The following is a 22,735-nucleotide window of genomic DNA, read 5'->3' on the forward strand; positions in this document are numbered from 1 at the left end:
CGGCATGCAATGCAGTACGAGTTCCGTGTCGTTATGGTTAATGCAACAAAGAAAGTATTCAGGAACTAGTTGGTATAAAGTGGAATTGAAATGAAGGAGAAATGAAATTTGTCACATAAAGGTAATCGGTCCTCCGTGAGAACACCTATGCATTGGGATACAGACAGCACCCAAAAACATGACAAGAATTAGCTGCTACGCTCTTTTTCAAAGAATTTGAAAAACTGTTACCGTTCTACTATTTTAAGCTTCAATTTTTAAATCATCTTGAAACATTATTAGTACACAGTGCCAAACACCATAAATTACATTGGATACAGTAACACAAAACCTAAGATACTCTTTACAGCTCACTATATGTGAAAGCCAGTACCAGTTGACAAAATTTATTTCATGATGAAAAACAGAGCGGCAAGTAAATTCAACTTTTCGCATAAAAATATTAATTTAGCATCTAGTGGAACTGACCTACGATATTTCTTCTTTCAGGTCGCCAGAAGCCTTACCTAAGTGCTTTGTTTTTCTAACACGTGAATTCGCTTAATGCCTTTAAAAATTTTAAAAATTCAACAACAAATTACTGAACGACATCCTCTTAATCCTACTAATGTTATAAGAGGAAGAAATCTTTGGAAAACCTGCCAAAATTATGACGTGGTTGAACAATGTAGGAAATGTAATCCTGGTTATAATTTATGTCTAACGTAAGCAGAAATCTCTTAAAAGTCAGTTTTCTCTTATAAAAAAGGCACTGCGCGATCATCTCCCGCGAAAAATGAATTGATTCTCAGTGACCTCATGACTGGGTTCTTGAGTATTACTTGAAACAGCCTTGAAAGTAAGGTAAAGTTAACGTAGACGTTTGATTGCACTTTAGGAAAAACGTATGGAAGTGTCACGGTTATCAGTCAGCACAAAGAATGGATTTCATGTAATTTTCTATGAGCTTTTTAATCAAATGGGCACTAGATTTTAGATGAGAAAGTACATGAGTAGAACCAGGGAACTTTTGTCACAATGATAAAAAACATTCTGCTCGACGAATAGCCTCCAAGTATTCTGCGTGTTATTTTTGCCTGATGATCGCATTAAGCGTGATTCTCGAAGTAGCATCTTAGAACTGTCCTGCTCTATATACCAAATAGTGCATCGAGCACTTTATGACAGACCAGTAAACATTAATTTTCATTAATTTTTTTTATGTATACATAAACTTTAACTAACAAGTCTAGGTTTTGATTTGTTGTCGTGGTACAGTGCGCAAGGACCAGACACTCAGAGCACGATATATATTAAAGTGTAATAGGAAGCCCTAGCTAGAAAAGTATTCAAAGGGATGCAAACTTAGTCTGGTAGTAGGCCTGAAGAACAAAGATGAATGCAATCCTATTGGATTGAATAAGTTCTTGGAGACTTCTTAGCATAAAAAAGAATGATTGATTGTACAGACCAGCGATATCATTGTGAAACTCTTTAACCGGACATCCCCGAACAACAGACAAAAATTTCGGTTCATTTTTTTATTATTACGGTCAAATAATTGTAAAAGTACCTTAAAGACAATGGCCACGTCCCAGCGGTCACCTTTAAATGAATGTTGCACTGTATTTAACAGGATTTGTTATTACACTTTTCAGTTGCATAATTTACTGTTTCGTACAATGCGGAAATTTTCTGCTACCTAAAAGTCCGAGAGATCGATTGAGAGGCTCAACAAGCCCAGAATGCATTCGAGAAGGCTGGTTGCTTTTACAAATGTGTCAAAGAAGTAAACACAATCATTAGAAGTAAACTGGTTTTGAATCCATATTTATTTCAAGACATAGTTAAACTAAAGAGTCTTTTTCTTGGCTTGAACACTAAAAAAGAAATAAATGGCATTGTTTCAGCCCAGCTCTATTGAAAACAACTACAGACAGATTTCTGACATTGATCAAAAGGGTTGCAACTTTGGGTCATATATACTTATACATATACATACCGGGTTTATACTTATACATACCAGTAAAAAAGGTTTTTTAGAACTCGTTTAACCAAAATCGAATTACTGTAGCCTATTGAAAATTCGAGCGTTACATCTTCGAACTGAAGAACATGAAAAAAGTCAAATAAATTCTGCGAGAACTGAAGTTCCTTAAATATTAAACCTCTTGTATCTAAATCCCGCCGATTTTATCTTATAAATTGCAAGCGTTTTAAATTTTAGTTTTTATCTCAAAGTTTCTTTAATCTAACATTTTTTCAGCTGCCTTGACAGTAATAAACTGGCACCTTTTAATTAGCATTCAAAAAGCTTCGTCAAAATTGACACTGCAATTAAACAAAAGATGGAAAGAAAGTGAAAAAGTAAGGAAAGTATGTTTCAGACATTTTGCTTGATGTACAGAACAATAAAAGATATGTTGATCCTAGCCTCAATTTCATACAGTCTCGTTCTTGCTGGTTGCCATCCACGTTTGCGTTGTTTTATGGGACCTGAGCGAAGTGGGACTTTATGAAATAATGATTCGATGCTTAGTTAAATTGCACTGTAAATAAGCTTGAAAGAGCATCTTTACGAGAAAATAAAAACCGTTATTATTTCAATGTGATAAAGCTGGGCTGACTCAATCTTACCGCTTTCTAAGAGTTTCAATATTTTACAAAGTTATGACGACATCGGTTAAAAATCTTCTCTTTGTACAGCAGGCATTTGCTTAAACCCTTTGTTTGTTTGATGTAAGTAGAGGTTATGAAGCTGCAGGCAGTAGCCTAATCCGCCTTCGCATTAACAGGATTCGCTCACAACAAATGGACTAAGTGTTTTGATATCGTTTGTTTTTAGCCGCGTAGGAAAAATCTCGTGTTTTTATTCAAATGTTTCGAGTTTCTCGAATACTCGTGGGCATGAAAAGAGAACATGGATAGAAATATTCAGGCCAAGGGTGATAAATGACAATTACGATCAGTTTCAACCCAGTATTGTGCATTGGACTCAGGGTAACTGAACAGAAATTTTAGAGGAAAGAAAAGCAAAAGATGCAAGAATCAGTGTAGAGCTTCTATGAGATCAAGAAGACTTTCGGAAAAATTTCGTTAACAACAATATGAAGAAGAAAAAAATCTTTAGCCTCCGCTAGCTCTTTGCACCAAACCCATTGGTACCAGTTCAAGCCAGCTCTGAAAAGTAACGGCAGCCTGTCAAGGCTCTACGTTTCTTCTTATAGCTCAGAATTTCAACCTTCAATCTATTGGTGAGAGCCAGTTTCTTAGAATAAATGAACCAATTAGCCATTAATATTGATACCATTTCTATTTTTTTCAATTATTTACCCACTTGTCCTACCACAGTCTTTTTTGGTGCAACATTCCTTATCTCATTACATGTATTTTCCATACAGTTTCTCTTCAGACCAGCACAACATTACGGCAAACATAATCCCATTATAACATCTGCAATCTATTTTTCGTCTAGGTTTGTCAAACAAACTGGGTAATTCAGCACATAATGACTAAAATATACATAAGGATATCACACGAATAAACGAAAGTGTCAATGGAAAAATCAAGGAATTTGCTTGCTTTGGCATCTTACAGAAAAAACTCCTTTTTAATGCAAGACAGTATCATTCAAAATTTAACAAATAATAACTTACTTCTTTCTTTGATTTATCCTGAAAATCTTCGTTGATGTTCGCAGAGGTCGCCTACAGTAGAAACGTATGCATTGGTTAAGGCAACACAAGCTTGTATGCATCATAATTCAGGTAGGCGATGAAGACAATCCAAAAGATTCTTATTCATTGACTCACTAATCTGGTATTAAATTGTGGTATAACTGGTGCGATTACAAGTGCAGATTACATGTGCAGCAGTTCAGACGACAGAATTTAAGACGCTATGAGCAATGCGAAGATTATATTGGATGGGAAAATGGGCAGGAGATACGCAGTTTTTGTTACTGGAAATTATGGCTCTTTTCTTTCGCGGCTTATAAAAAGAACGTGGTACAGAAGAATGAACGAATGATGTAGCTAGTATGACCGGGTACAAGGGATTTCTGAGTGATTTGACGATGGGATGCTGTAAGGGGTCAAATTCTTGTCAAAGGGCATTGAAACTAATAAAATTATTCTTCAAATGACAGTAAACTTGCAAATTATGAGTTGGATGCTTGTATTGCCTAAAAATACAAGGACTGTTTCTTGTGGCTGCCCCTGGATGCCTTTGCTATAAAAAGGCTACAAGAAAAGATTGCCTTTTCACTCCTTGATTCTCCTTCATCACCTTCAGCAACAAACATAGTTTCTTAACAGCACATCGACCTCCTGTCCTGCCTAACATGAGGTTAAAGTTGGACTTTGTATTAAAAAACAATTTTTCTGGCTACAATCCTTAAAAGACATTTCCAATAGACATTTTAGCAAAATAGAATACCAGTGATGCAGTACGTAACTTTGGTCACTCTAAGAAACTGTCTGCGCCCTCCAAAATCAGCTGATTTTGAACTAGGAGGACTTTGCCCCCTGAGTCACCTATTTTAGGCGGATACACGGTAATCTGTAAACTATTAAGTATAGGTATAGTGTAGAAAAGAAAAAACCGGGGTTATCAAATTTATTAGAACAAAAATTAATGCAAAAAAGGTAAATGTGTATATGAAGAGTTTTCGTATAAACTTTCACAGTCGTTTGCATGTTGGAAAATTGAAATCAAGATTTATAAATGAAAACAAACACAGCCCTCATATAAGAACTATTTGCTTTGATGAAGCAAATTTTTGGTAGAATTTGAACGCTTGAAAATCTTGTCATACTGATAGCAAAATCAAATAAAAATAACATTTGAATAAGGCAAACAAATATGAAACAACAGCCTCGTGCTGAAGGAATGTGCTGAAATCATCTGATTTCTGCCTCAGAGAAGGTACGAGTCAAGAAACAAGCAAAAGGGCGCGAAATTGTGCTACGTCATATGACACTGAGCAAAAAGTTGTCGCGCGAAAAGATTTTGTCGAGAAAATTGTATTTTGAGCATGAGCTGTTAATGTGGCTGTTGTCGGCCAGGCTGGCCCGGCTTTGTCGCAGAAAAGTTGAGAAACGTTCAACTTTTTTATCGTTCGTGCGACAACAGACATGCAAAGTAAGTTGGAATCCAGCTCGCGGCACACAGTTTTGGGGCTGGATCTGGCGAGTTTTATTCGAGGGATGGCCCAAAATAGTAAAATTGCACAAAAAGCGCAACCAACTGTCACAAAATTATGGCAAGAAATTTTAAAAGCGATTTCGATTGATTGCAGCCATTTTGAATCCTTTGAACAAATTTCTGCTGCAGTGAAAAGCATAAACGATTGTCGCACAAAATCTTCACAGGTTTCGCGCGACAGCTTTTCGTTCAATAGAAAGTAGCGTGTTGAGCAGTGCCTACATGCCACATTAAAAAAATTCTGAAAGGGTTTCTGCAACCATCCACCATTCTCTCTTTCTATTGTAGTGACTTTTTGTTAAAAGGAATTAATCAGTTTTTGAAAGAAAACTTGATTATTTATTCAAAGAAGGACAAAATGCTTGATTCAATACAGCAGCTAGTGTGGCAAAGTCACCTGTCCAGGGGATGAGAACCAAATGACCCCCGAGAAAGTCATATGGGCATGAAAGTTTCTGAACAGACAAGAATTAGGCCCATTTCGCTAAAGTTTTATAGCTACAGGTTTCCCTACTCAAGCAACTTCAGTACTGTTGTTAAAGACCCAAATGGAGAATGAAAATCTTGTATAGGAAATTTAAAAAAATAACGGTACCACTGACAACCACATTGGTATGCCCCCTCTGCAAACACCAAAGCTCCTTTCCCACGCATAAGATTTTCATGCCAATCCCAAAGTTATGTAAAAGCAATAGCAGAGTGCAGGGTTTGCCAACCGTAAAGCTCTTTCTTAGTCCAACGACATGAATGGATTTGGGACCAGTTAATTGCCACCAGGCTGAACTTTAATCGCGTCTTTTAACTGTCACTGTATTTGATATCAATGTTTTCTTGTCGATGTTACGCTTTTAAGCCGCAGTCATTGTGAAGAGTTTCCTGTTTGACAGGCAAAATCCATTTCTTAACTCCGCTACGCATAAAGCCAAGCTTTGATCTTTTAATCTACCCCGAATTCCGAACAACGACCACCACGAAAGGATCAAATCAAACAATATTTGAACATTCTGAGTAGTGAAGTGAATGTGCTCCATCAAAAATGCATGGAATAACAAGCTAAAAACCTTCTGCTGCGGAAGCAGTGACCAGAAGAAAGGAAAATACTGGTTGAACTATGCAGACTGGATTCTAATGAGAAGATACGCTGTTGAAGTGACTAATCACTAATCTAGTTGAAACCGTAACGACACGTAAGACAAAATTTGCTTGCAAAAAAACCCAGGCATTTAAACTGACTGTTTTCCATTTCGAAGCTGTCAAGGTAAAGAAGTACTGTCCATAGTCTTCCTATACATTGAAGAGGTGATTTTAGTGGTTGAAGTTAATTAATTGAATGAGCGTCCTTTTTTCCAATTACTGTCTTTCTCTTTGGGCCTAAATGTATTGCCGCAATCAAATCATGGGATATGTTAGAAAATACAGGAAGTCAAATGTCTTGAAGACAATCAATTAGGGCGGGATTTACTTAAAATTTGAAACTAGAGATCAATTTTAAAAACAAGCATCTTAAATAATTTCTATGTTCTTTCATAGAACTCTAAATAGTTCAAACAGCACAACCTATATGTTTGAAGGTTTTCTAAAAGTTTTTTCGAAGTTCCTGGATTTCTCTTATAATGCGCTAAAAGAGAAAACTTAGGGGTCTGGAACAAAGGCTAGAGCCACTGATCTATAAAAAAGAGTATTTTATGCAAAAAAGAGTCGTTTATTTAGATCAGTGGCTAGTGCAACAACGCCATCAAGTGTGGGAGTTTCGCTGCGATGACCGGAAGAGACCGGAAAAAAGGTTAAAAGCCAGGAGACTCGAGGCGAACCCAGAGATGCTTTGAAGAATTCTTTACATTTGGGCAAAAATAGAAGGAAGAGGCTTAAAACTTTAATCCTGAAATGTAAATTTTGTGAAAGTTTCAAATGATAAAATAATCAAACAAATTTTCGCTGAAGATCATCGAAGTGAAATGTCGCTCAAGACAATCACAGAACAAGATGGAAATATTAGTAGTTTTGAGAAGGGACCGTGGAAGCGGGGAGGGGGGCTACGGGGGTTTTAGCCCCTAAGCATTTCCAAAATATACTTAAAACCATACAAAAAACAAAAAATGTTTTAGCCCACTCAATCTGTAATATGCTCTGCAGTCTTTATTGTTGAGTTCTAAACTAGTGGGCAATGAAAGGGAAAGCGGCTGATACGGTGTAAAAAACAAGCTTGCAGATTTATATATGTTAACTGGAACAATTTTTGATATGATCTAAATATGGTTATTCCATTTAGTTATTCGTCCAAGGGGGACGCAATCGACAGATCAGGAGCATCGAGAAGGGGGAGGGTAGCAAGGGTAAAATTTCCATTTTCCGGACCAGGGGGAAGTTGCAATTTGCATCTGTAAAGGGAAATTCATTTCAAGTACCTATCTCAAGATTTTTCCCATTGACCGAGCAGGCTCTCGATGGCCATGGAGCAAGCCCTTCTATATGCTCTTCCCTTATTAAAACCTTGTATTCTCCCGAAGTCTCCATGTTAAGTACGGCCTATTATAAAAAACCATGTTAAGAATCTCACCTTGTAAACAAATGGTATCCTAGTAAAGTCAACTGCAAATTGAAGAGCAATCCGTGTTTAAATGTGCTTTAGATGTATGCAACCGGCGAGCAGATCAAAACAAGACTGCATTAATATTAACATACGATATAAAGCTTTAATCAGCCTTCGTGCACTTCAGCAATGACCAGGCGAACCGAACCCTTTCAAACCGTTTAACATATGAATCATAGCAGTTTAGAATTCTCATACAAACATGCTCTTGGCTGTATTTTTGACCATGAGCCAAACATAACCTTTGTTATGCAAGAGGAATAAATAAAACATAATTGTTTTCCAGCTCGAGATTTACTTTGTCCCAGAATAGCAGAAAAATATAGCGGTGACTTCACTAGCTCTGGTTATGTATAAAATGATTAAACAAGTCAGACCGGAGGAGTCTGTGTTTCACCATAGCAACAATGCAATATATGCAATGGCAATGTCGATTAATGACTGTGATGATGATGATGATGATGTCGACAACGATGACGTGATGTCTATGACAACTGATGACGACCATAGACACGATGATTGTTTATGACTACTGTGACTGATTATGACAATGGTGATCATGATTATGATTGTTATGTTTGATATTGACTGACGACATCCATGAAGATGACCAAAATGATAATGCTGATTATTATGATTATGATTATGATTATGATTATTGTGATTGACATTGACTGATGATATCAATCATGATGACCGTAATGATCATGTTGATTATGATGATTATGATCATGATTATTGTGATTGATATTGATAGATGATATCAATCATGATGACTGTAATGATCATGTTGATCGTAATCATGATTATCGTGATAGATATTGACAGATGACATTAATCATGATGACCGTAATGATCACAATGGTGTTGATTATTATGATCATAATAGCCATGATGAAGATGGTGATACAAAAGCAAAAACCATAAGCACCTTTTCCATCAACTACATTAATCAAAAAATAATATTGAAAAACGATGACGATCTTCAGAGATGCACGCTTGTGACAACTTCAGAGATGCATACTTGAGACTCTTGATAAGTGAAAAGAAGTTGACCTTGTGATAAGACATTGGTTTTCCTCGCGATTGATAGAAAAGCGTATATTAAAGAAAAGGAATAAGGTACAAGACTTAAGGTAGGGAAAACTCACCTATCTTTGCATCAGCTTGCGACGGTTGAAGATATATTCGTTTGGTGGGTTAGTAAATAGAACTTCTTCTTTGTTTCTTCTGAAAATAAATCCACTATTTAATTACAGAATATCATATTATTTGCTGGATACCTGTTTCAAAGCAAGACTAGACAAGGGTCGTAATAGAAGAAAAACAAACTAACAGGTAGCTTGCTCCTCAATCGAGCAGGCATTCTGGACATTGTGCATTAAAGATGCATGGCAACAGAAGATTAAAAACCAAATCCTGCTGCATGTAACTGCCAATTCTGCAAACAGGCTAGCCCTGCACTACAGTAGAAACCCACATAAAAAACCTGCTTTTATAAGAACCTTGACGCTGAAACTTAATTTGTTAAACTTCATAATTAAGAACCCCTAAGAGGCTGAAGTTTGCAAAGGTTCTTATATATATTTATAGGAAAAAAGGGTTTTTAGAAGGGTATTTTTACACCCTATTCACACTGGCAACTTAACCCAGCTTAGGGTAAATCAGGTTAATGTATGTTGCATTCTAATTGGACAATCTAACAACACAAATTCATTTGATTGGTTGAAATTTATCATGAAAACAAAGCTGGTTTATGTGTGTCCGTTAGAATTCTTACTGTGGAAAACATTGTTAATGTGTGCAAAGCCTGTACGTAAATTGAATGAAAACAAGTGAAAACAGAATTTGGACGCAAAGGTTTTTACTATCAGGCAGGAAAAGAATTTAATGACTTGCCACTAAGTGCCAGAAAGATTGAATCTAGAACTATTTTTAGACGATTTTTAGAAACTCATTTTATTTGATGTAAAATTATTTTCAAAAATGCTGACGCAAAAACTATAGCATTATGTCGAGCAGAATTAAAAGGCCCTTTCAAAGAAAAGATAATGTTTAAATAAAAGACAAGTAGCTAGAGGTGGCAAATTATAAGGAATAGTCCTGCAAGTCATGGTAAACATGCTCTGCCATTTTAAACCATAGTATGATGGTTTAAAGTTTTGCCATGCATGATGATCCTCAATGCTATTGAATTCAGACACATTCACGTATACCCAAGCCGAAAATATTTGATTTTGTCGTAGAATCAAGATATCAAATCAATTTTTAAGAAGACTCAACAATTAACATAAACATTTTCCAGCCAAGAAATTAATAAAAACATTATCCCGAAAAAATGTCTTCCTAGAGCAAAAATAAACGCGGAATTCAAGGCGAGTCTGATTTGGATATCAAGTATCGCGTACCTGCGCGTAACAATGCATCTAGCAAAGATCGCTTAAATGACTTTTACTGAGCAATCAGACGCAAGAAGAGGAGCAAAAAAATCAATTTTAATTACGCAGCCTTGTGTGTTCTGAAACAATCGAAACACATCTCGGTTATGGTTCATATTTCCTTAAAACCCAACTGACATTATTGAGTTTTGAAAGCATTTCGAAACTGCGATGACATATTTATCTAGGTTCTCGTACATTATTAACTTTAAGTCATTCGCTTTTGTGCATAAAAGCTTTTTGATGTAAGTAAAAGGGAAGATATTGCAGATCAAACAACCAACGCCATCGAACGATGAACACCATTTGCAATTCACAAAATATTTACATAACTGACAGTCCAGAACAAAATATATTTCAAAAGCGTTAAAGGGTCAAGTTTTGTTTATCAATCGTTACTTTGCATTACTCTAAACAATGGAATGCTGTTTAAGCCGAGTTATTTTCTGTGAAGCAGTGCAAGTAAAAAGGCACTGTCTGCTTCTAAAACAAAACGACGGAGATGGTAATTTTAATGAAAAAATGTTGCAGGTGTGGTTCATAAAGTTGTGGTCCTAGAAGTGTGCTTTTCAACGCAATAGCTTGTTTTTGAGAAGAAACTATTTTGAAATAGCAACCATACAAAAGCGACGATAGGGACATGGACAACGAAGCATTGAATGAAAAGTACGAGTTGTGATTGGTGCTAGTTGCTTGCTTCGATTACGCTGTGCCCATTCAATCTATCGATATTTGAGTTTCTCGGCTTTTATTGGCAATTATGAATTTGAACGCCCAATACCTTCAGCTGTTTCTTTGTCTAAAGTAGGCCATTCAACGTTTTAAGGCAAGCTTTCTACTCTCGCTCCGCTTATACCTCTGCACATTTCCAAGACATTTCAAGACAACACACCTATCTTTTCATTGCATCTACCTTTTGGTTTAAGGTCGAAGACATGCAGTGCAGTACAGAACATGTCAATTTGTGCAGTCCTTTCCCTTTCTTCAACTTTACCTGTATCTCAAGAGCTTTAGGCTAGCTTCTGTGCAAGCAATTTGATTTTTAGGGCTAATATAGCGTTGGATTGAATTTGAATAAAAATCATCATAAAAAATTAGAATCTAGATGTTTGAATGCAGTGACGCATAATACACACGACGAGCAGTTGCAGCGGACGATGAATGTGGAGTTTTTATGGAAAGTTACTAGCTATACTGTCCGTTACGAAGGATAAAATTACATATAAATAACTCCTCTCGTCTGCTAAAGGAATGGCATTACCTATAGTAGTTTGCGAAGAGAAAATAATATAGCAAGATTTGATTAATAAACTTTCCCCAATGGTTATGCAAATCCAAAGAGCATTACCCCAGTTGTGATTATTAAGGCGAACAATGTGAGAGATTTGGAAATCAAGGAAACAACATCATACCTGATCTCTCTTCTTGATCACTTGATGCGACGCTCAAACGTTCTTGACTCTGTGCCTGATGTGCAGACGAACAGTATGCAATTATTTGTGTTTACCCTGCAAATAAAAGGCTCAAAGCCGGAGTCAAATATCCACGGGCCAAAGATAATGCATGTTGCTAAAACAGGCTAAGACAATGTTTACCAGGCAAATATCCCAACAAGCAGTGAAATTTCTAATATTTATCGGCTATTTATTTTCTCGCACGTCTCTCGAACAAGAAATATACAGAGGAATCGTCGGTATGGTCTCTTTATAAACAATATCGTTCATTGGGTATTCTAAAACTGACAGAAATACAGAATTCTTCAAACGGAAACTCTTTGTCAGCTTTCAATTTCATTTACATTCTGTTAGAAATCTGTGATTGTGAACGCGGCGATTTTTTTATGAATCATTGTTCTCCTGTTTCGAAAGAATTCCCACGATTTCTGGTGCACTCAAGCACTTACGTCACAGTGCAAACAAGTGACGCTACATTTTAGAACTGGGGCCGCATTTTATCAAAGGCTAATTTGATTAAATATTAGGCTGAATCATTGGATAGCAGAATACATACCTGCATCTAAAATTAATACGTTTCTAGGGCATTTCAAGGTATTTTCACGACAGTGCATTTTATTTTTTATTGCGATAGCAGTAATGTTTAAAATCCAGAAAGGTCTGAGGGGAAATGTTTATCATTTGTTATTTGCGTTGGTTGGGATAATCACAACAACAAATTAAGGAAAAAATCTCTTGCATATTATATATTGTCATATGCCTTAGAAATCATCGTACGCACGAAAGCCATCGCTTGTTTTAAAAATCATCGTATGCTCTAAGACCTGCACTCACTCGCTTCCATACCAAGTTGTTTTTTATTCAAATCACTCGTTGTTCCTATTCATACCTCAATGATACTTCTTGCTCAGTGTTAAGTCTGCAAAACTGGGATGTTTTCCTGGATTAGATAAATTTCGCAATATACTCTTTTATTATAAGAATAATATTATAAAAACACGAGCCTCAAAATTGGTCGAAAGTAAAGAACAAATTAAGAACAAGCTGAAGCTGAGCTACTATAAAATGCAGTTTTGAACAACATTTTATCTCAAAAACGAGGATTTTTAGCCATGTGTGGGTGCTTTTTCGGAGAATATTCAAACTTGTCGGCAAATGTAGGTTGTCTCACTCACTTTGTTGGCAAATGAGGCCTGAACACCACCCTAGAGCGAAAAAGCTAGCACTCGCACTGATTACACCTTATTAATTTACGAACAAATTAAGAACAATCCAGCCTCAGAAAAAATTAAGAGCAGTCAGTCTGAATTTAATTTACTGGTTCTTATAAAAAATGAGAGTGTACATTAAGTGAAATATCAATAGCCTGGTAAACTTTAAATTTTTTTATTTCAACAGTCAGCTACTTCAAGTGAATAGAAACAAGCAGGAAGATAAAAAATACTGTAATTTGTTCTGAAAAGCGTCTGCAGCTCTGGAGAATCAATTCAGCTGAGACGTGTTGGCCCTCCGCGTAAAATTAGTAAGGTAGGATCCTTGGTTTTTTACCATTTGCCAAATAGAAACAAAAAGAAAAATCATAAAATGTATCTAGGAACTTATCTATACCTTATCTGCCATGGATAACCTAAGTATCTATAAATATACTGGGAATGTTGCAAGATAAAAATAATGAAAATATGCGAAATTAGTGTGATTTAAACAAATTAAGCTAATTTGATCCACAGTGAACGGCCAGAGAGCTACCCCCCCCCCTCATCCCCTCACCCCCTCGCCCCCTCGCCCCCATCCCCTCACCCCATCGCCCCATCCCCTCACCCCATCGCCCCATCCCCTCACCCCATCGCCCCATCCCCTCACCCCATCGCCCCCCCCCCTCATCCCCTCGCCCCCCCTACAAGATGCAGTGCCCAATTGAAATCACATCTAGACGAAAAAACAAGTACAAATATAAAGAATTCCTCCTAGCGTACATGAAAGCAAAATGCATGTTATAGGAAGAAGATTATTTGCTTCTTTGATGATAAAGGAAGCCATCTTCCTGAATCACAAGAAATTCAAGCACAATATATTCTGTATTTGTATTCAGACTGTGAGAAGTTATTACATCCGGGATAATGAAAGTCTTTAATAAATCAATTCGTGTACAATAGAACAGGATAAAAACAAAAGTTCCGAAAGCAAATCAATTTCTAAATGAAAATGAAAACGAAATGGTAGCAACAGGATACATTTTAGTATTCAGTTGATTCGTGTCATCTGAAAAGAGGAAATCTGAAAGGGTTTAATACGTTTGATTGTAACGAATAGCAGCGTATGGACGTGCGTCATTCATCGATCATTGGAAACCTGGCAAAACACTCTAATCTCTGGCCTTCGTATAATTTTGAATACATTACGGGGCCTGTTCAAAAACACGCAAGCACTGGCTACATAGTCCGGAGGAGGTAAAATATGATCGGAAAAGATGCAAAAAACATAGTGCACAAACGAGCGCCACAGCAAACAGTTAAAAAATTGCATATGCCAACAATGCAATTTTACAACAACAATGAGAGATGCATCTTAGAAAGCAAGGGTAAAAAACTTTGAACAAGACTAAAACAGAATTTAATTGTCTGGCAGTAGTTTTCAGTTATTTAACAAAAGTAACTTGTGATAAATTGTTCGAGTTGACATTGACAAAATAAATAAACTTACATTATAGAATATTGGGTAAGTCACCATCATTGTTTAGGCCTTAGGCCCGCAGTGGGCCCCAGCCTCAAAAGACCTCGTTTTCACATCGTCACTTTCCTTTCCCCAGCCGCGGGAAAATAAAAGTTTCTTGGCGATTAAAAAATGTGCACTGGATAGGACTTTTTGAACTTGTATTCATTTGGAAAACCAAAAAAATTAAGCTAAGTACTAAGTAAATTAAGGGAGTAGGAATTATTGAAGGTAATCAGATAGGAGGTCAAAATCTAGGCTTCATTTTCAATATCGATATCGTTAAAAGGTGAAAGGGCCTAGGTCTATCTCGACGAATCATAGTAAGAATCAAAGAAATGTTGATCTTTGTAATTTGAAAGAACTTAAATTGAGGCATAATTTTAATGATACAACCGACCCGATGTGCCTGTTTAACGATGGTGTAGAAGACACTGCCTATATTTTGCTGCTCTTTCATGCCATTTTTGCTGCGCTGCCATGAACACTCAACACACAGAGGCCCGTTCCTTGACAAAGTCTCAGAAATATCCATGTTTTACGATTTAAATATTTGCAGTTTAATTTAGAATGATTTGGTTTCACTACTTTTTTATGGAAATACACAGTGAAATTTCAAATAAGCATTTACTGTAAGGAACCATAAAATATATTACTGCTACAAATCGATTTGCTTGATCAATCGCATGAACATTATTTCATTTTCATCTTAAAGATCTGTTAAGGAAGCTGCACTTTCCGCCTCCCTCTTTTTCTTTTCCTCTTTCCCCCTTTTTGCGTTTCTTTTCCTGTTTGGCTACAAGGGAGATATGCATGTACACACCCTTATGGGTATCGTCCTGTATTGTTTAGGCCCTGTTCACACGGTTAATGTCTGAATGCGTCAATACCTTAATTATGTTGGAAATATTTTTCTATTTCTTCTTGTTATTTTAAATTATAAATTACCGCACCGGTAACGATACAGGGAAATTTTCAGTTGTAGCTGCCCTACACTTGCGGCCTTAATTTTTCAATTTTTTTATTTAATTCCATAGATTTTTCATTAATACTTCGCTTGCTTTATCCTAAATGTAGTCATTCATCGTATCTAAGTTGCAAAGTAGATATTGTTTTACAGTATATTTATGTAATATGTCTGTATTTTAATTTAATTGGTTTATAAAAAAGCGAATCATAGCTTCCTGAATTAAGGATAGATAAGATAATATAACTAAGAATTAATTTCGAATTTAGTTCTTGTTAATTTATAAATTCTACCTCGCTAGGTGCAATTGAGTGTTCTTAATCTCATAACATTTTACTGAACTCGACAACATCGGCTTCTGTTAACCAAATCAGATTTTCGAGAAAACTTTTCCATTAAATTTATCATTATATCAAATTGTTGCAGTAAGAAATTGCGTAAACCCTGAGTCTTCTCTTTTGGAAGGAGCCAAAAACTGATTGCATTTAATAAGAGATAATATTTTTAAAGATATAAAGCAGACGACAGAAACACATCAATTTATGACCAGTTTCAATTTCAAATTCGATCCAATTTCAAAGATCTCCTAAATTTATAGAATAATTTATTTCTAGGGATAGGGTCGTACTTTTAGTGTCTTTGCCTGAAAAATGTTAGGAACAACTCATCAAAAGAGTCTGTACTGGTGTTTACACAACTAGTAATATCACAGAATGAATATGCAGTACAGTGTTAAACATTATACATATAGGCGTCAGGGGGTAGCACCAGACTCCAAGACTCTTAATACTTTTGACTACGTGAACCGAGCAGCAGTTTCAAAATCAAAATCAAGAAGATTCTTTGACCAGACAAATAAGTAAGATTATGGTAAAATTTCGTTTAACAGTTTAAAACTCTAGAATTTACATAGGTATTTGCCCCATGTCTGATTCTCTTCGTTGCGATGTTCAAGTAATAAACTTAAAAACAAGTTATACAGTCCTTTTTAAATATCTTCTTCAAAACCTGTTAAATCTTTGACAACCATATCTGCAAATTATACATATTCAAAAATATTTTTTCTATGAATCGTGGAAAAATACTGCCTTTCTCCCCTCGCCTCAAATTCTTTCATGAAAACATGTTCGTTTAAAACGTGTTTGATATAACACATCTATATAAGAAACATGCTTGGTTTGTAAATAACTACAATTAAACCTATGGCTGCTTCATCGATAGCTGCTTCATCAAAAGCTGCTTCTTTTTTACCGGGCCCTCTCTGTGAAGGCCAAAACGTCACGAAGAACGGTAGCTGCGCATCGCATTTCAGAGATCTCAAATCATAGGGCTTTGGTGCTTTGGAGGAGGGGCTTTCGCGATTCCCCTGGTGTATAGGCAAGGGTTAAAGAGGGAGGACAAATACGAGACTGCTAGGAATGCTATGTTATCTATGAGTTATTCAAAATTCTCATCCCTTGATCTTTGTGATAAGTTTATCTGGTTGTTGAGCCAAGATGATATGGATTATCTCATATCAAGATAAAGCTCTTTATTTTATCTTGCTGATATTTATAGCCAATCTTATATCGCTGGCATTTATATCACGAGAATCTTTTGGGAAGCCCTCTGTGTGCATATCTTCGTAACATTACTTGTACAGCTTATAATCATTTTTACATTTGCTCATCTTTGTATTAGCTGTTTGCTGTATTCTGATATTCATATGTGAATTATGTTAACTTGCAAGTATATTAATTGTGATGGCGTTGGGCCATTTTGGCCTACAAGCCTGTAAAAATAGATCAATAAAAAAGTTTTAAAAACAACCCTTGCAATCAAATCAGCATGGAATTTTTTTATCATGTACTTTTATCAGTCTTATATAAGTTAACGAACAAATTCTATCTTGCATTTCGTTCTGTTAGTATTTCGTTCATGTTGTTTGAGGCGCTGACTACGGATGGCTCAGATGTTACAGGCGCTGACTACGAACCCAAGGGCCAGTGGTTCGAGTCCCTGACATGACCAAACTTTCACCCAGAGTGAGGAGGGTCGCTAGCTCTTTGTAATTCAAGGCATAGGAATCACGAGGTGTGGTCACATCGAGAGAAAGGACCAGGGCACTTCTCGATAAGCATCAGCTTCTCAGTGTCCTAAATAACTACCTTCGGATGCTAGGTAGAAACAAACAAATCCAAAAGTATTACGTTCTACCATGTAGTATTATTTGGTGGATATATTGAAATGTAATCAAGCTGGATCTTGAATCAAACGTTAAATTCAGCAATTAAAAAGTATCAGACCCCACCCTACCCTACCCCTCCCCCAATTAGATCTAGTAAGCAATGACGTCATTCCAAATGACAGATGATACAAATCTCATTGTCTAAAGGAAAATTGGCATAAGGAAAGACGACATAATTTTCCTCGCGTAGATGACGCATTTATTTAATTAAAACATAAAAAAATCAGTTCCTGTTGATCAGCTGACAACTATTCGCAAAATTGACAATATATTTTTAACATTTTTTCTAGTTTATTTTGTTCTGCTAGGTTAGCTCACTTTAAATCGACAACACGCTATAGTACATATTATAAAAATTAACAACAAGAAAGTACGTTTTCAGCGGAAGAGCAAATGATCAAAAATGGCGAATTGATAACAGGAGTACATAACAGATTAAAGTAGGGTTGGAGTCTATTTTAATTCAATATCTTTAGGAGACAGGCGGTTAGAGATTATAAACCTATATTATTAGAATTCCCATACAATCTTAGATACAATTTTGTTAGACTATGGAAAGTTCAAATCCATTTATAGACATATTTCTAAGGATCGGGTTGCGAGAACTTTTGGAAAGAAGCCAGTGGTTCGATAAATTCTAGCTAAAATCTATGAAAGATCTTTACCAGTATGAGGAGAAAATGAAACTAGAGCTGAAAATGAAGGAAAAGTATTCTGATGGAAATGAATGAAACACGCAAAAGCAAGTCATGCGATGTTACATCAAAAACATGAAACAAAAATACTTCATTATTGACAAAAATAAATTCATAATTATACCTAGTAAAAAACTTAAATATATGCAAATGCAAGTCCAAACAGCCACCATCGGGTATTGCTTGATGAGAACGCACTAACTGACAACAAAAATGGCATAAATAAAAACCAGTGGATGACAGAAAACGAAGATGTTGCAGGTTTATGGCCACGTCCTCCAAAAATTCATCTTAGAAGAATTAAGGCTCAAGTTGATAAAACTGCGAATATAAATTTTTATCTCCCTTGGACGTCCTTCAACTGTTCCTGGTTCATCATTGCAAAAAGAATACGAGGAGAAAACGACTGCCCGGTAAAAAAGACTATCCGGTAAGTAGGCCATTGTCCGGGAAGAAAAACTGTCCGGGCAAAAACATCCGAACATTCTTCTTTTCCATCATCATAGTTTGCCCCGTATTCATGTTGTTACGAATGTCTTTTTTCTTGACTCCACAAAGCCAGCAGCAGATAACAAAACATTTCTGTAAAATAAATATCTTTCCTGTAGGCCGCAATTATGATTTAGGAAATCATCGCATCACACAATATTCGAACATATTGCCCTTTTGAAGCCTGGAGCGAAACATTGTGTTATTGTCCAAGCATTAAGTCTTGAATAATATTTACGGGTCATTCATGAAGTACCTCAAACGGAAGATGAGATTGTTTTCGTAAAAAGCGGCAACATCCGAATTCGACACATAAGGCATAAACGAAACCTCTTTTTAAAATTCAGAATGCTTGTCATCCACTCGGAATCCTGCCCTGTCAAGTCAAAATACCTTGAAAATGCACTACATGACGTCAACGAAAAACTCATTCATTGGGTTGACCATTGCCATGCGAAAACTCTGCCTGCTTCCGCTAATACTCGACGGTACAGAGGCCAAGTCTCTACCCATTTCACTTCCGCTTACACTAATATCGTCCCGTAAGCTGATACGATCCTTGTCGTCCGGTTTCTCTAGCCTGCTACTGGCTGCACTCCTTTCCGATGAGCCACTGCTGCGCACGGTCTCCCGGTCCATCTCCTTATGTGAAGCACTCTTCTGAGAGCCACTTCTTTGCGAGCCACTGCCACTGCTGACACTTTGAGCTGAAGATGGTATCATAGCTACTCCTTGTTGTTGAACCATAAACTGGGCATACTGAGCGTATTGCAAGTCAGTTGGCATGCCGTAGCCTTGCTGGACCTGTGAATAACTGGGCGGTGGTGGCATTTGTGGGTAGATCTGGCCTACCTGGGAGCCGCCTGGCATTGGCTGTGGCATTCCGATCCAACCGATTTGGCTGGAGCCACCGGGTAAAGATGCAAGTGGAGCCAAGGTGTCTTGATCGTCGCTTCCGTCGATGTCATTCAGTGTCAGTGATGTCAAGTCTGAAAAACATCGTTTACACATTTACAGCTATGTATATAAAACAAACAAAAGCTCAATACACGAAACTGAGACCCAAACTTCTCCTTTCCACAATTCCACCATTATCGAGTATTGCTTTATTAATCATAAATATTGCTTCCTCGTAAATCAATTCACGTGAATATACAATGAAACATCCAAATCGCGTACAGCATTTTTAATTGCAAGTAAAACACAACGAGCAGTCGCTATTTGGGGAGTATTTGCTTAAAGGCATTTGACATGCATAAGTACAGCGAATCCAAAATTAACTTGGGCCAAATTGATTAGAGCACGTGCACAAGAAAGGTATTGAAAACTGCTCACGTGAAACCACTGCGCACTGCTCTAGGATTTCACCGATTTGCAGAAAGGGGGAAACTGTTCACGTGTTTTTCTCTGTGTGCAATTTGATTGGTCAACCGCTAGTGGCCGAGTGGCTGTCAGCCACTTTTACCTGTGTCGAATGACTTTTAAGGTCACGTGACCAGAGATACTTAAGCTTCATACAATAAACCGACTGAAAAGAGTCCATTTACTTTAAAAATCTAACATTTTTACTTAAAATATTTCAAACATTGTTTATACATGACCTAAATTTGATCTTGGATAGCCAAAATTTTTGCAACAAAAGTACGAATTATGAATATACAGACAGTTCAATGAACATTTTGCCTAAGTTTGATCTTTTTCAGGATGAATAAGGGATACCTGTGTAACACGAATTTTAAATACATCTTAACGCATTTAAGCAATGATATTTTTGTGTATATCTACATCCATGCAACTATTTGTACAGCGTTCGCAAGAGGGGGATAAAAGCACAAAAATCATACAGCAATACTTTAAGAGTACGAAGTTATAAATGATTCAACCAACTTACTTCCGCAAAGATCACCAAAAACGTAATAACATTGCTCAGAGAACGTTATTTTGTTCACCGTGTGTCGAATCAATCGTGCCTGGATAGGAGGGAAAATAGACACATCAGTAAGATCAGAAACATGGGGTAACAAAACTCCCATTGCATTGAACGTAAAGATACAAGGCCAAAAGCAGAACAGATTTGAGGGTGAGTGGTACCGATAAGCATAGGCCTTTCTTGAGACAATCCAAGCTTGAAGTTTTGGACGTGATTTTACTCTTAATAACATAATGTATATATTTAGAACAGCACAAAAAATAGGACGAATGTTGTAAGATGATTGGGTCCTTTGATCAATTAAATAATAATGGTCATTCTTAAGGCTTTTGTAGAAATGTAAGGATGCAATTTTGGACAATTTTTGGTCCGAGCTCTGGTCTTATTTAACACAATGAAATATCTTCCTGTCCCCTCTCCGGTGTGTACTAAAACACATAGGCAACACGATTACAACAAAAAATTTACAGCCATTTTGGTGAGACCGAAAAGTTTCAAAGAAACAAATTTACAGCCATTTTAGTGAGACCGAAAATTTACAGAGCAACAAATTTACAGCCATTTTAGTGAGACCGAAAATTTACAGAGCAACAAATTTACAGCCATTTTAGTGAGACCGATAATTTTAAGAGCAACAAATGTAGGGCCACTTTGGTGAGACCGAAAATTTTCAAAGCAACAAATTTACAGCCATTTTAGTGAGACCGACAATTTTCTTTAGGTGATTTAATTTCGTGAAGGCTTCATAGTAGAAAAGACGAGAGGTCAGGTGCTACTCAATTCATGTCAGAAATTTTCAACAGTGCAGGCAAGGATTAGCACAGTTTAAAAGTTAATCATTTGTGGATTCTTACAACCAATCAAAACACTGTTTATATGTTCAAAAGTGTTTAATGGAATGTAGTTCCCTTTTAAATACAATCTACCAAATCATACTTGGGCAAAAAACATATTGTTTGTCCGTTTTCAAATATGATTCCTCGTTTATAACCTCTAACCAGGGGCGGACACGTGATAAAATATTGGGGGGGGGGGGAGCAAGCCTATTGTTTTAATAAGATGACATCACATTTCCCATTGTCTTAGAACAAAAGACCATTGTCCTCTAAAGTATTGGGGGGGGGGCGATCGCCCCCCAAGTGTCCGCCACCGACTCTAACTAAAGACAATGTAACTTTGATAAAAGGGGAAGCAATAAATTGGTAAAAATGAAATGGCAATGTTGAAAATGCTAATATCATTACAGACAAGTTCAAATCAATTTCAGGAATCATACCTTGAGTAATTTCGAAGCATATTTACGGGCATCTCGTCTATCTTGAAATCCTTCTAAATGTGTGTATAACCAATCGACTAAGTCAGCACCTAAATTAGAAACAGATGAGGTAATTAAAATATCAACTATAAATATATATGGTTAATGTGTATAACATACATTGTACTATTAACGCTTTGCAGCGTTTCTTTTAGTTTAGATCGTTATTGTGGAAACTGTTTATTGTAGAGATTCTTCAGTCCACTCAGATATGTCTGTAGTCTTATCTCTGTAATATGCTGCAGTCATTGTTCTCTGTAATATGATGCAGACATAAGTACAAATTGATATAATTAAAGCATGACTTTGTACATTGATGCTGAATATCGTTACGACATTATTCTTCCCTAGGTTAACTCCAGAGGCTACCCCCTTTTGAAACACATATAATAAGTAGCTATTGTAATTCCAGTGACAAAAAAGATTCAAAAGCATTTGCTGGAATGAAAGTAAACATGACATCTTCACAAAAATTGCAGCTCTGTAAATTAGCAAACGGGGACGATGGTAAATGACAACAAGAACTGGAACATGGATATAAAGTCTTGGCCCTAGGTGGAATATAGATAAAAACAAAGGAAATTCAGTCAAGGTCTAAGCAACATGAAAGACTACAATGATTATGACAACAATAAGTTCAATTTTTAGTTAAAAAACAACGGAAAAATCCAACGAAAACAAATCAAAAGATTTTGATAAAAACCAAAAAATATAATGGATTTTCATATAATGGGTTT

General features: G+C 36.4%; 2 protein-coding genes across 8 annotated transcripts in view; both read right to left on the bottom strand.

The window, feature by feature from the left end:
* Positions 1-12,041, bottom strand: part of LOC135688287 (uncharacterized) — a 54,092-nt gene extending 42,051 nt beyond the window's left edge. Inside the window, exons 1-3 of one of the 4 annotated variants that reach the window (XM_065205068.2) lie at positions 11,625-12,041; positions 8,926-9,004; positions 3,636-3,686 (exon numbers count right to left, since the gene is read on the bottom strand). The gene's annotated coding sequence lies outside the window, so the exon portion shown is untranslated. Of the gene's footprint in view, positions 1-3,635; positions 7,710-7,741; positions 8,475-8,925; positions 9,005-11,624 lie in introns of those variants that run through there. The other 3 variants (XM_065205063.2, XM_065205065.2, XM_065205064.2) reach the window with 3 other exon arrangements.
* Positions 12,042-17,745: 5,704 nt separating this feature from the next.
* The window catches only part of LOC135688288 (segment polarity protein dishevelled homolog DVL-3), a 54,627-nt gene continuing 49,637 nt past the window's right edge, over positions 17,746-22,735 (bottom strand). For all 4 annotated transcript variants that reach the window (XM_065205069.2, XM_065205070.2, XM_065205072.2 and 1 more), the window contains 3 exons: positions 21,960-22,048; positions 20,645-20,723; positions 17,746-19,742 (listed from right to left, as the gene is read on the bottom strand). In XM_065205069.2, the coding sequence (XP_065061141.1) occupies positions 19,159-19,742; positions 20,645-20,723; positions 21,960-22,048 (752 nt within the window). In that variant the 3' untranslated portion in view covers positions 17,746-19,158. The remainder of the gene's footprint in view (positions 19,743-20,644; positions 20,724-21,959; positions 22,049-22,735) is intronic.

This window comes from Rhopilema esculentum, chromosome 19, assembly GCF_057945365.1.
Source record: "Rhopilema esculentum isolate cy_ngs chromosome 19, ASM5794536v1, whole genome shotgun sequence".
In the NCBI taxonomy this organism is placed as follows: Eukaryota; Metazoa; Cnidaria; class Scyphozoa; order Rhizostomeae; family Rhizostomatidae; genus Rhopilema; species Rhopilema esculentum.